General features: G+C 50.1%; 1 protein-coding gene across 8 annotated transcripts in view; it reads left to right on the top strand.

Moving 5' to 3' along the window:
* The window catches only part of TNIP1 (TNFAIP3 interacting protein 1), a 41,407-nt gene extending 27,285 nt beyond the window's left edge, over nt 1-14,122 (top strand). For 7 of the 8 annotated variants that reach the window (XM_011371230.2, XM_011371222.2, XM_011371223.2 and 4 more), the window contains 10 exons: nt 2,545-2,634; nt 4,244-4,309; nt 4,462-4,593; nt 6,622-6,750; nt 8,867-8,998; nt 10,092-10,217; nt 10,757-10,822; nt 11,138-11,329; nt 12,648-12,738; nt 13,329-14,122. In XM_011371230.2, coding sequence (XP_011369532.1) covers nt 2,545-2,634; nt 4,244-4,309; nt 4,462-4,593; nt 6,622-6,750; nt 8,867-8,998; nt 10,092-10,217; nt 10,757-10,822; nt 11,138-11,329; nt 12,648-12,738; nt 13,329-13,363 — 1,059 coding nt within the window. In that variant the 3' untranslated portion in view covers nt 13,364-14,122. Of the gene's footprint in view, nt 1-2,544; nt 2,635-4,243; nt 4,310-4,461; nt 4,594-6,621; nt 6,751-8,866; nt 8,999-10,091; nt 10,218-10,756; nt 10,823-11,137; nt 11,330-12,647; nt 12,739-13,269 lie in introns of all 8 variants that reach the window. The other variant, XM_011371229.2, reaches the window with a different exon arrangement.
* The last annotated feature ends 95 nt before the right edge of the window (nt 14,123-14,217 follow it).

Genomic DNA, 14,217 nt, shown 5'->3' with positions numbered 1-14,217 from the left:
CTATGTAATAGTAGTAATTATCCTAATAAGTTAATTAAGTATTACTGTAGAGTTTACCCAAGACACAAATCCATTGTTTAGTTTGGACCTCCTCTCTAAGGTAGGCAGGGCCAAGACTATTACTCCACAACCCAGCTATGGCAGGAGGCTTGGAGAGGTCATGTGACATCACGTAATCAAGATTCCTGCTATCAGGCAGGGACTCGTGCTGAGGAGTGGCCTCTGAATCCCAGGCCACCTAGCCCCATCTCTGCTTCCTTTTACCCATCACATTGGAGCCTGCCTTGTCTGCCCTCTTGTGGAAGTGACTTGTGGACTCCCCTGATCTCTCCTGCGTTCTCGGAACTCTGCAGGCAGGCCTCTTCACTTTTCCAAAGCTCTTTAATATCAACTCATCTCTCTCAACTCCCGGGATAGCCAGATGTTCTTACTACCCTGCCAGGGGGGACGGCCACGTAGGCTGCGGGACGGGGCAGCGGCGAAGCCTGTGCCCCGGCATTGCATGCGGGCTGAATGCCGACTGCAGCTCTTGCCAGCGCTACTGCCTTGGACAGTTATATATATTCTCTGGCCTCAGTTTCCTCCTCTGTAGAATGGAGATATTGACACTTAACCTCGGTGGGTGGTTGGAGGATTCAGCGATGTGATACCCATAAAGTGGGTTTAGTACCTGGCATGTGGCAAACAGTGAACATTAGCTGTTGCTTTTAATGGCAGATTTGGTGTCCGCAGCCGGGCTGGCCGGCTCCTCTGTTCTTTGTGGAGGTTAAGGGTGTACCTTCCGGGAGCCTGGCACTCCCTCTTCCTCCTTCCCCAGTACTGCTGGGCACAGCTCGCCTCCAGGAGGCAGCAGGCCTCTAGAGACAGGCCCATCTCGCGCCTTCCTCAGAGGAGGTGATGGAGGTGAGGGCTCCCTTAGTTCGCGCTCCTTACTCCTTGGGTGTGCTTACCGACCTCAACCTGCAGGGGGCGCTTGAGCCCCACAAGTTCTACCCTCAGGGCTCACCCAGAGACTTAAGGTCTTACTTTATAACCATGGTTCAGTGATCAAAACTAGGAAATGAACATTGTGACAATACTGTTAACTAAACTGTGGACTGTGTTCAGATTTCATCAGTTTTTCACTCGCGTTCTTCCGTACCAGGATCGATTCCAGACCCTACGTTGCGTTTCGCTGTCACCTCTCTTTAGTCTTCAGTCTGTGGCAGTTCCCAGTTGTTCCTTCTCTTTCAGGAACTTGAAACTTTTAGGTTCTACTGGCCAGTTATTTTGTAGCTTGTCCCTCAGTTTGGTTTTATCTAATGTTTTCTCATGATTGGATCGAGCTTATGGATTTGGGCAAGAACACCACACGAATGACACAGTGTCTCGGTGCATCATGTCAAGGGGACATGATGTCACCGTGTCTTATTACTGTCAGCCTTGATCATGTGGCTAACGGGGTGTCTGTCAGGTTTCTCCATATAAAGTGACAAATTTTCTCTTTGAAATGCATAAGTTTCTATTTTGGATGAGAAACTTTGAGACCGTGCAAAGTCCTGTTTCTCCTTACACTTTTGCTCACTAATTGCAGTGTCTATTGGTGGATCTCACAGCGCTTTTGTGTTTCCCTCATTTATTCTACAGTCACTAATTGGAATTCTTCTGTAAGATAGAATTGTCCCTTCTCCCCTATTTAGTTAATTATTTAGCTATTTCTTTCTACCAGTAGATGGAAATTTATTCTTTGGGTTATAATCCAGTACTATCACAATTTATTTTCTAGTTCAAATTGTTCCAGTTTGGCCATAGGACGATCTTTTAAGTTTTCTCCTATGCCCATTTGACATGCCTTTATTGTTGAGTACTTCCTTACTTTCTAGCACCATAAGATGCTCCAAACTCATCTTATATTTTCCCTGCCCCAGCCCTGGAATTAACCACTTCTCTAAGGAGCACTGTTCTCTTTTTGTGGAGAATGGCATTTAGAAACCAAGATCTGGGCGCTGGGTGTGCTCATTGCTCCTGGGGTGTCACTGCTTTAGGCCCTCTCAGAGGCTAGAGCTAGGAAATATGTGTACATGTACTAATTGCACATGCACACACACGTCTTTATTTAGTTTTTTATATTTCTAAAAACTTTTTAAGATAGGCATTTTATAAAATGTTAAGGAATATATAACTCTTACCTTCCAGGCCAGAGGATGTTTGGCTGGTGTGTATGTGTGTGTGTGTGCGTGTGTTGGTGGGGGGGTGGGGGGGAAGCAGTTGGCAGTACCCTAGAGATAGAGCCTAAGCAGGGAAAGAAGTGGCCGCAGGGAGGGGGCGGAGGGGAGGGGAGGAGAACCTAGGAGCCAGTGTGGGTCAAGGAGGGAGAATAATGGTCTCAATGGACTTCCCAAAGGGGGCTTAGTCATGACATGAGACGTGTATCAGTGTTCCGACGGGTATGAGAATAGAGAGGTGAGAGACAGAGGGCTGAGTGAGGGGCCTTAGAGGAGCTCTGAGTGGGGAGGAAATGATCATTTGAGGCTCTGCTGAAGGCCCTTTTGTGTTTCTCCCCAGGCTAGTGTGACAGCAGGTAAGATGCCAGAGGCGGGAGCCTTGGGTGCAGCTGAGAAGAAGGTGAAGATGCTGGAGCAGCAGCGCACTGAGGTAGGTGGCCGGTGAGGGTGATGGTCAGGGAAGACCTGTCTTCCATCCTGGGACCGACAGGACAAAGGCCTTCCTTGGCGCTCTGGCTAGTCCCTGGTCACCATGGTGAGTTGCCATGGTGACCACTGAACTGTCTACGCATGGGAAAGACCTGCTGCCTTGTCCTGGGCTCTTGTCCCTTGACCATTTTCCCTTCCCAAAGGGGTCACTCTGAGGAGGTGGCATTTGAGGCATGGCCTAAAATTGTTGAGAGGTAGCTTAGGAACACTTCCCTGGTAAACCCTGGGTGGTGGAAAGAGGCTATGCTAAGACAGGCAAGTTTGGGCGTCAGGAATAGAGAGCCTGGGGTTCTTCCGTCAGCTGGTTTAGGAAGGGAATGTCATACTAGGAGAGGATCCCACACCTTGTGGCACTGCTTCTAACCAGCCGAGTGCCTCCAGAAGTTGAGGTTACTCCCTCGTGCCTCATGCTTCTTCCTCCTCCATCTCCCACCCCTGGGCCATTATTTCCCGACTGGAAGTGGAACCCAGTCCTCTGCGTTCTCTTCGCCTCTCCTCTCCACACAGCTCAGGGCCTTCTCCACATCCCTGGGCCTTCTGCCCCTGGTCCTCCAGCACATCTGGAAGTCAGGCTCCATTAGTCTTTTGTTCAACGTGCATATTACTTTTGGTTTTCTTTTTGTTTGTGCCATAAGGTAATTTTTCTGATTGCAAAAGTAACATAACAGTCATTATATAAAGATTGAGAATGTCGCCTCCTGGAGATTACTACAGTTGATAACAATTCATTGCATATTCCTTGCTTTTTTTCTATGTACTTACTAATGTATAATCTGTTTTAAAAATTACATATGCTGTATTGCAAATTACTTCTTTCTTTAAAATTATCTTTGAGGACATTGGTTAGTATATATAAATATACCATATTAGGTTAATTTTGAGTACTTTCCATCCTGTGTTTATGAAATTGGGATACCCTTTCCCATTATTTTATTTATTTAATGATGTAGGGTTGTTTTTCTTCCCTGAGGAGTTGTTATATTGAGTATGGCAAATAATTTGTGTCATTTAGAACTGAGGCAATGTATTAAATGCCCGATTTTCTGAATAGCTTCAGAGTGCTCCATTTTCTGTTCATACTCTAATTTCCTTAACCCATCTATGATTAGGTTGGCCTCTAGATTTTTTTTCTGATACAAACATTGTCGAGATGGTCAATGATACACATATGTTTTAACACACTTGTGCAAGTGTTTCTTTTGGTTACCTTTTTCACAGTGGAATTATTAGAGTAAAGAGAATGAGAACTTGGAGTTTTAATACATAGTCCCAAACTGCTATCTAAAAAGGTGTCTGATCTATCATCATACACCAAACTCATATACCGTTTCTGTGTCTTGATGTTAGTCTCGCTGCCCTGGCAAGGATAAAACGTGGCAGTCCATCAAGGTGAATCTCTGAGGAACAAGGGAAGCAAGGGATCGAGGCAGTGTCTGTAGGCACCCTTCGTTCACACGCACTGCGTGTTCCTTGGGAAGCCGGTGTGTGTGGAGTGGCTGTCTTTGGTCCTCCTCTGCTTGTCTCCTGCTAACCCCAATTTCTCCACACAGCTGCTCGAAGTGAACAAGCAATGGGACCAGCATTTCCGGTTGATGAAGCAGCAGTATGAGCTGAAGGTAGCGTGGGAGATGCGGGAAGTCAAGGCTGAACTCAGGTTCTCGGCTGTGCTCTCAGCACATCCCCAGTGTCCTGCTTGCTGCTTCCTTCTCAGCAGCTTTGAGCCTTGGACATTCACCCTCACGTACTCTTCTCTCTGCCGTGAACCCAGATCACTGAGCTGCGCCAGAAGCTGGCGGATCTGCAGAAGCAGGTGACTGACCTGGAGGCTGAGCGGGAACAGAAGCAGCGTGACTTTGACCGCAAGCTCCTCCTGGCCAAGTCCAAGATTGAAATGGAGGAGGCAAGTGTGACTGCTGAGCCCTGCAGGTTCAGCTCCCGAAGGCCTGTTCCCCAGTCCCCCTTAACCAAGAGCTCAGTGGAGTAAATAAGCCAGGGAGTGGGAGTCAGGAGACCTGGGGTGTCCAGCTCTGGCTCTGGTGCTAATAGGCTGTTTGGCAGTAGGCGAAAGCACTTCCCTTTCCCATGCCTCAGTTTCCCATCTAAAAAGGTTAAATTAGGTGTTGCTTTTCGTATTTTCTCGTTTTTATACAGAAGAACCTTTGTTCAATTAAAATCTTATAATCTAGGGAAGCCGAGAATATAAAAGAGATTGAAGCAGGCCTGTTCTAGTGCACTTGATGGGAGTGGGTTGCTGCTGAATGTTTAGAATTATGGCTATTTGTGGGGGAGGGGCTAAACCATTAGACAAAGCTTCTTTGTCCATCTGGTCATTGTTCAACAGAGCATGCACTTGGCACTCTGCTGGGCACAGAGACTCAGGGGTGAATAGTCCAATCCCAACCTTGAGGGGAAAGAGACACTAAACTGCTAATTATAGAAGCAAGTAAGTGTGTGTTAAGTACTACACAGGAGAAGTTACAGGGATTGAGAGGACAGAAAGGGGGACCAGATCCAGTCTTGGGGGGCCAGGAATATGTACACTGAAGAAATAGCATCTGATCTGTCATGTGTATGACTGACACCAAGCCAAGGCCCTTCGGGATCTTGTTACAGCTTCAAGAGGAAAGGCCATTTGACTCCCATACTCGTAGGGGGTTTTATTTATGTTGCAATGTGTTCCCTTTCATGGGAACTGGGCCCGGGCTGCTTTTGCCTTGCTTCAAAATGGACATTATCAGCACAGATTGCATTTCAGAGTTCATTCTCATCGGCATCTTATCTGAGTGGTCAGCTTGCCTCAGTGACCCCCCTTACCTTGAAGACGAGTGGTAGAGAGGACACTACCTATCTTTTCTTTTGAGTGCAGTCACATCTCGTGACTGTCAGCCAGACCCCTGGCTCTTTGGTCCCTTCCCCTGGCTCACACCAGTAGATGGGCAAGGCCCTAAATCTGACAGCACCTCCCTTTCAGCTGGGGAAGGTGGGATGTTTCAAGACAAAGCATGGCCCTGTAGATAAGGACACATGGTGATAGAGGCCGTGCTAATCCTGGAGCCTCTGTCATGGGAGCCCAGAGTAGTTTACCTCCCCCATTTTAAATACTTCCTCTGACTTGCAAAGGGAGAGCGAACACCAGAATTAGGAGACCTGGGCTTTAGCCCCAGCTGACTGTGTGGCCTGGGATAAGTCACCTCCTCTTTCTGCACATTCATTTCCTGTCATATACAGGGGTTAGGACGTGGCTCTCTCTAAAGGCCAATCCATCTGTGGCCCTCTGCAAGGAAGACGCCCTGACCGTTCCATAGTGGCTGTTGGAACAGGCTCCCCCACCTGGAAGCCTTCGGCTCCAGCACTCTTTCTTTTAACCTCACAGTACTGTTTCTCTGCCTCATGATATGTATTTTTTTGAATGTCTTCTCTCCACTAGGCTCAGAGACTATAAGAACAGAAAGGTCCTTTAGAGATTCTTGGTGGTTTATCACTTTCTGTGTATCACGGAAGATTTCCATGGAAACTATGGCTTTTCTCTCTAGAAAGTTGCACAGACAAAATTTCGCATTTAGTTTTGGGGCTCACAGACCTCCTGACAACCATCTGTGACTCAGGCTAAGAACCCCTTACCCATTGCAGATAGGTAAGCTTAGACCCGAGAGAGCTGTGACGGTGCCCCAGGTCTCAGCTCCCTGGTGGAGGAGCTGGTGTCAGAACCCAGGGCCTTTTGCTCAACCAAAAGAGCCTCTTTGAGGACAGAGCATTAGCACTTTGACCCCAGATGCCTTGCACGGTACATTGTGTGTGAGCATTGTGGGCGCTGCGGAGGGAGAGCGGGAGAGGGGAGGCATGCCTGAGGGAGGGCTGGGGCGGGCAGCACAGGGAGTCCAAGCCTCCTGCACACGCTTCCTGCTTACCAACCCTGCGCTCCCTATAGACGGACAAGGAGCGGCTGGCAGAAGAGACCAAGGAGCTGCGCCAGAAAGTCAAGTACCTGCAGGATCAGCTGAGCCCGCTGACCCGGCAGCGAGATTACCAGGAAAAGGAGATCCAGCGGCTCAACAAGGTGGGTGCCTTTGGCCCTGGTCCCTGGGCAGACAGAACTTCCCTGAGCCCACCTGAAGTGACCACTCCATCGCCAGTGGCCCGACCCTCAACTCAGGAGGGCGACTCCTGGGTCAGGGCGCTGGTGCTGGGGGCCTCTGTGCAGCCTCACTGTTCCCCCACCTCTGCCTTTCCCTCCCCGACGCAGAGTGGCCAGCCCTGGGATGAGCCTGTGCCCCTGCCCCAAGCCCTTGGATATGCTGTGCCACCTGCTTTGTTCAGGTTCAGCGCGGCCTTCCCCAAGTCTCATTCAGGTCACCCTGTTCTATGTACCTAGAATACCAGCAACTTCTTTCACACCCCTTCCCACGCTGTCTTGTGATTACTGGCATAACATTCTGTCTTCTGCTGCAGCAGTGGGGGGCGTGCCTCTTCCCCAGGCTATGTACCCCCTGTGCCTGGCACAGCGCCTGGCACCAGGCATGTGTTCAGGAAATAGTCGCCGAAGGGAGTGGGTGGTGAGCACAGGCCCAAGGGCTCTCACCTGCCCTTGAGAAGTGGCATCCAGGGAGACAGGGCGTCCAGGGCGGAGGCTGGGTGAGACAGGAGCCCTCTCCTCTGAGCCAAGGCTGGTGGCAGTGGGCCGGGCCGAGTTCTGGGGACTGGTTCTAGTCCCAGCTTAGACGCGGGACCCTCTCTGGGCCTCTGTTGGCATCTGAGCCCTGGTCGCAGTCATTCCAGCCCATCTTCCAGGACAGGCTGGAAGAGCATGAGGAGGGAGCTCTGAGAGGAAACGTTCTCCACAGGCCTGGAGGAGCTGTTGAGTCTGCGGCTCAGCTTTTCCCTTCCGATGGTTCTGGTGTTTAAAAAGCATCGATTATGCCGAGTCTGGGGCCTTGGGACCTGTTCTTCCAGAAAAGAATGATTTGTCCCGAGCTGGGGAATTTGGAGTTGAAATCCAGGCAGAATGTCGTACATGGCGCTGGGTGGAGAGATGACCCAGGCAGGATCACTGCCCTGCAGGTTTCCTTGGCACAGGTGGGGGCAGAGGCACTGACATGGATGACTAATGCAGCGTGCTCCCTGTCCCTGGACCTCAGTCTCCTCAACCAAAAAATGGATCAGATAAAGGAGGAGGGTGAAGGGAACCACAGCCTCCCCCATCCTAAATGGACTCTTGGCGCAGCAGTTTCCTTGAGTTTGGCGGGGAGTTGAGGAGACCAAGTGGGGGCACGAGTCCAAGCTGGGGAAGGTTTCTTTTATCTCCCCATGGTCCAGGAAGGTGCTGCAGGCAGTGCCAACGCATGGTGAGCAGAGGCCCTGCTGTCCAGGGGGCCAAAGCCCAGGTGACGACGAGGGTGGCCAGTCTTGAGAGGTGGTCCAGCGTTCTCCAATGTTGAGAGGGCTGACGGAGAAAACCGTTTAGCCTTTCTAGATGATGCGAGCACACTGTTTACATAAAGAAAAGTATGTGTGAGCATGTTATAATAGAGTGTTTTTCTTTTCGAATGTTATTTGGTGATGTTTCAGTCCGTTCTCAGGGTTAGAAAGGTAAAGTATTAAGTAAGTCAAAATTAAAATCCAGTCTAATCTAATTTCAGAAGAGGCGAGGGTGGAAGGGTTGGCTTGGTAGGAATGGGCTGTGGAAGCTACAGAATCTCAGGGCCAGGCAGAATGAGATTCCTTCCCCCAAAGGACTTGATATTCCTTCCAGGTCGGGGTGCTGGAATTGAGCCACACCTGCTCAGGGAAGGGGAGATTCTCCCTTCTACATGAACACCCTAGTTTAGGCTGCTGGTTAAGAGCACATGCTGGGTTTGAATCCCCACTTCGCTACTTACTACCTGTGTGACGCTGGACAAATCACTTTAGGTCCCTGAACCTCAGTTTTCACTTGTGTAAAATGGGGATGATGATCATAGTGTTTTTTTCCTAGGACTATGGAGAGGATTCAATGAAATAATGTGTGTACGGTGTCAGTAAATAGGGTTGCATGTATTAAATAGTATTGGTGGTGGTGGTTGTCATTATCGTTATTATCAGGAAGGGGGACCCTGAGGATGACCCCTCAAGGGGGGCCTGACTTCCAGGGCTTCTCCTGATGGGCCCATCACTTCTCTTTTCACCTCTGATCCTAGGCCCTGGAGGAAGCACTGAGCATCCAGGCCTCTCCATCATCTCCACCAGCAGCCTTTGGGAACCCAGAAGGAGCTGGGGGCCTCCTAAGGAAACAGGAGCTGGTCACGCAGAACGAATTGCTGAAGCAGCAGGTGAGCCCAAGGGGAAGAGGTGCTCAGTGGGAGCTGGAGCATTCCCGTTCCCTAGGGCCAGCGAAGGGCTGGGAATCGTGGGGGAAGCTGTAATTAGTAGTTCGTTTTCTGGCCATTGACCAGAACCCCTGTCTGGTTATAAGGTTATTCTTTCCAGCAGTGTGTCCCTAACTAAGTCATTATTCTGCCACTTCGATGATTTAGCCATCTCTACACCCCAACTGTGCTATTATTTACCTATATTTTAAAAATAAGTTTTAAGTAAATTACTTTCAATAGATCTAATTAAAAGGGAGCTTTATATCACTATTATAAATGGAAAAACCTGTCTATTATTTGCCATAAATAGAAAGTAACTGTAAGCAAGAAATACAGTAAAAGCAAAACAGCATTGTTAAACTTGAGCTGAATACTGTCACGTGACTCTGAACCTGAATTTCCCTTCATTTAGGGAAATCGATGCATACAAGAAAGGCATTAAAGACATACTAGCATAAAACGGAGACTTCCTCTGTGAGGGACACAGAAGGTTTGAAAGGAGATTGAAAAGGTCATGGCTCTCCCATGTGCTTCTATATGATGCCATGCTTTAGATCCGTCATCTCAAACCAGTCAGCGCCCCACTGACCTAGAGTAAGGATGTGAAAGTGCAAGGGCTCATCCCTGCCAGGCACCCCCAGAGCCTTGGGAGAGTTTCATAGGCCCTCAGCTCTCAGAGCCAGTCTTCTACCCACGCTCTGGTCCCTTGGCCTCTGCCTCTGGGGCTGTAGCAGATTGAAAGGATTGCACTGGCTGGTGGCTGTCGACCTTTTTTATGAAAAAAAGCCAAGGCCCCCTTGTTTAAGTAAAGCCCTATGTCGAAGCCCAGAATATAACATAAAGGGACCCAGAGCTACTGTCTTTGAAGTTGGAGGTGGGGCTGGAGGTGTACCCCCATTCCCTTCCCCACAGGGGATGTTGAGACGGGGTGACACCAGCTCTGACATCTGTGACTCCCAGCAGCAGGCCCTGGATTCTGGGTTTGAGTAGATTTGAACCTCCACTCAGAACCGCTCGCCCTTCCTTATCCCATCCCCCGTCCCTGCCCTTCCAGGTAAAGATTTTTGAAGAGGACTTCCAGAGGGAGCGCAGTGATCGAGAGCGCATGAACGAGGAGAAAGAAGAGCTGAAGAAGCAGGTGGAGAAACTGCAGGCCCAGGTCACCCTTTCGAACGCCCAGGTGAGAAGGGTGGGACCATGGAAGGGGCCATCGGCTTGTGCTCATGAGAAGGGGGCACGGGTTGGAGGGTCCCAGTGAGACTGGATGTTAGGACACGCACTGGTTCTCCTTCCAGCTCTGCCGCCCCTTTTCTGTGTATTTCAGCAAGACCGTTCCCCTCTCTGACCTCCAGCTCTGACTTTTCACAATCGGTTTTGATGCCTTTACAGAGCAAATTTACTAATTGATCCCAGGCCATCCCCTCTCTCACAGAATGCAGCTAGAAAATGATAATATGGCAGCACAGAAGCAAGGAGGCTCACAGTAACCCTTCTGACTTGTGTTCAAACCTCCCCAAATGAGCAGGCCTCACCTATAGCCACAGGTCTGGGCTATGCTCTGCCCCACAGAGCCCTTTCCCGTGTCTGGCCAGGCAGGACAGCCTAGACTGGTAGCCCTGCACATCAGCCGGTCAGTCCTGGGGCTGCTTAGGCCCTGGGTCCAGACTTGGCTAAGAAACAGCTGGACCAACAATCTTCTCTCCCTCCTTCTTTCCTCAGCTAAAAGCATTCAAAGATGAAGAAAAGGCAAAAGAAGTCCTCAAACAGCAGAAGAGGAAAGCAAAGGTGAGGGGGCTTGCGAGAGGAAGCAGCACTTACCTTGCCGTACCTTCCTTAGGAAGCCATCGCCTGATGGAAGAGGCAGTGTTTGTTCAACTTCCAGCTAACTAACGAGATAATGCAGGTGGAGCACTTAGAACAGTACTTGGTGCAGAGTGCTCACGACGCATTAGCTGTCAGCACTGTTGCTATTCCGTGCCCATGTGCCAGCCTTCAGAGAACTAAAATTTTAAATAGAGAATGGGAGATGAGATGGGCATCACTGGGGATGACCTGTGCTGCCCGTCACAGAGCAGAAACAGACGTCAGCCTTTCTTACAGGCCTCGGCAGAGCGCTACCACATGGAGCCCCACCCAGAGCATCTCTTCGGAGCCTACCCCTATGCCTACCCTCCCATGCCACCCATGGTGCCACATCACGGCTTTGAGGACTGGTCCCAGATCCGCTACCCTCCGCCCCCCATGGCCATGGAGCACCCGCCCCCACTCCCCAACTCCCGCCTCTTCCATCTGGTGAGTCTGTGACCTTCCTTCAGTCCAGGACATATACACAGGCCACCTCAGACACTTTCCGGAGGATAAGGTCAAGTGAGAGGGTCAGAGTCTGCATCCTTGGCTCCTTCATGAACAGCACTGTGTGTGGGCAGATGTTCGGGGCTCGGCTCTGGCCTGCTGTCCCAGGAGCAGGACTCCGCAGCCCAGAGCTGTTCAGAGTCACTGAGGTGGGACAGAATAGGCCAAGTAAGAGAGCAGGGCAGCAGGGAGGGCTCCGTCCAGCCAGCAAGGCCAGGGGTATCAGAGTGTGGGTCTGACATTTTCTCGTAGCTCCCACATGTAACCAGGTACGCCACAGATCCTCACAGGCATATTCTCTCTCTCTCTCTCTCTCTCTCTCTCTCTCTCTCTCTCTCTCTCTCTCTCTCTCTTTCTCTCTTTCCTTTTCCTCTTCCTTTTCTTTTTTGTTTCCTTTCCTTTTTGTTTTTTTTGTTTTCTTTTCCTTGCTTCCTTCTTTCTCCAAAGAGCTGCTGTCACCTGTTCCATCCTCTCAGCCTCTCTGCCACAGCCCCCTCAGGTATCCCCACTCACCTGGACAATGACAGCAGCCTCCTATCTGGCCTCTCCAGCTTCTCTCCCTATGAACATTCTTTACACACACCTTCTTTAAACACTGGAGTGTAGTGTGGGGCTTAAAAGATTGATTCTGGGGTTATGGAGAGGTGGATTTTAATAGAAGTTTGGCCACCATCCTAGATGAATGACCTTCAGAAAGTTACTTAACCCCTCTGAGCCTCAGTTCCCTTACCTGTAAAATGGAGATGGCAACCTGGGTCATTGTCAGGATTCGATTACAGTTGGCCTTTGGTATCCACGGGTTCCACATCTGTGGATTCAATCAACCGTGGATTGAAAATATTGGGGAAAAACAAGTTTCGTTGTTGCTGATGTGTACTGAGCAGTTAGGCCTAAGATGGTTTCATCTGTGCTGAACATGTACAGACTTTTTTCTTGTCATTCACTAAACAAGACAGTATGACATCTTTTCACATAGCATTTACATTGTGTTAGGTATTATAAGTATTTTAGAGACGATTTTAAGTATACCAGAGGACATGTACATAGGCTATAAGCAAATGCTATACTGTTTCATGTAAGAGACTTGAACATCCATGAATTTTGGTATCCTTAGGGGGTCCTGGAACCAATTCTCCAAGGATACCAAGGGACAACTGTATATTCGATTAATGTGTATTTGGTACTGTTTTGGCACTGTAGCTGCTATTGTCATTTTCAAGTGTGGTTATTGATTATTAAGTACCACGTTTTGTTGCAGCCGGACTATAACTGGCGGCCACCCTGTTCAGGGATGCGCAATCAGACCTCCCAAGCGATGGACTCGCCCACGGCCAGGCCTGCAGAACCAGGCAAGTGAGATCCCCTAGTACAGGGAGTTTCGTAAGAGGAGCGGCTCTGCCAGGAGGTGGCGCGCCTCCTCTCAGCAGTGTGAGCAGAGGCTGCAGGCGACTAGAAAGGAGTGTGGTGGGAGGAGTTAGTGGTTGGGAGGAAGGATTGGGCTGCTCAGTCATTTCCTCACGTTCCCCACAGAGCCTTGGAGGTTCTGTGCAGCCCCTTGGCGGCCACTTTGATGAGGGGCAGAGGGTGGTCAAAGGGACAGGGCCATCTCCTCCTCTAGAACTGTGCCACTCCAGGGATCTGGAGCCAGACTGACTAGGCTCCAACACTTCCTAGATCGGGGACCTTGGGCAAGCTTTTTAAAAACGTCTCTGTGCCCCCAGCTCCCTCTTCCATAAAGGGGTAATAATCTACCTGCTTCATAGAGCTGGGCAAGGCTTGAATGACAAATGTACCTAAGGCACTTAGCTCAGGGCCTGGCACTCAGTAACATTCAATAACTCTAGCTGTTACTTTCACTGTTACTCTATTGGTTTCCACAGGACTTTGAAATCTACTGTACCACATCATCTTTAAGTCCTCAAAATTTTTGTTTATTTAGACTCTGCAAAAAATGACCGCGAGGGGCCTCAGTGAGACCAGATTACGTGACTTCGCTCCACTTTCGTCTTGTAGAGCCTGCTGACCTCAGATTACAAAAAAACTAGAGGCCATGGTGCTCTGAGCGGCCAGAGCCTCAGCCAGACAGGAAGCTGAGATGGGTGACCATCTTGAGCCCTGGCCCCAACCCGAACTGTTTACAGACTGGAAAGGCTCCACCCAGAAAGCTTTCATCTGGGCCGACTTTGGCACAACATGGGAAAACTCACTATCCTGCCACCTAACGGAGAGAGGCCTCGTCTGGCTTCGACCTGCCATCCTTCATGGAACCTGCTGGGGGACAGCAATCTCAAGAGTGGGGTGCAGCTTAGACCCCTTTCTTTCAGAACTTCCCCAGAAGTGGTTCCAGCTCCTCTGGGGAACCATGTTCAATTTATGTTTGTTTAATTATGCTTCAAGCTCTGTAGTAGCAGGACCTACTCCTTGCCCAGCCCTCCCTGTGTGTGAGGAGCTGTGGGAAGAATGGGTTTGCCTCTGGGAGCAGAAGAGAATGACAGGACATTCTGCTGCGGGGCCCTCCACCTCCACCCGCAGCAGCCTCGCTAGTGCCACCGCAGCCTGGGATGAAGGCCACGTCAGCCACATCTGCTGAGGGGCCCCGCCCCAAAGCTGCTAGGCCCGAGGCCCTGCTGCTGGAGGCTTGTTGTGCTGGAGGCCCGGATTGGGATGGCTGTCCATCCCTGGGAAGCTCTTTGCATGAATCTTGGACATAAATCCAAGAGGAAGATTCTGTGACTGGTGTTGTTTTATGTCCTGGCTGATGCTCCCTTCCTACTCAGAGTGCTGCTGTCCTGGTCCTTGACCTCTGTGCCCCATTCCCCCCAGGCTCC

Source organism: Pteropus vampyrus, unplaced genomic scaffold (genome assembly GCF_000151845.1).
Source record: "Pteropus vampyrus isolate Shadow unplaced genomic scaffold, Pvam_2.0 Scaffold185, whole genome shotgun sequence".
NCBI classification, from domain to species: domain Eukaryota; kingdom Metazoa; phylum Chordata; class Mammalia; order Chiroptera; family Pteropodidae; genus Pteropus; species Pteropus vampyrus.
This window is presented reverse-complemented; position numbering and strand designations above follow the sequence as displayed.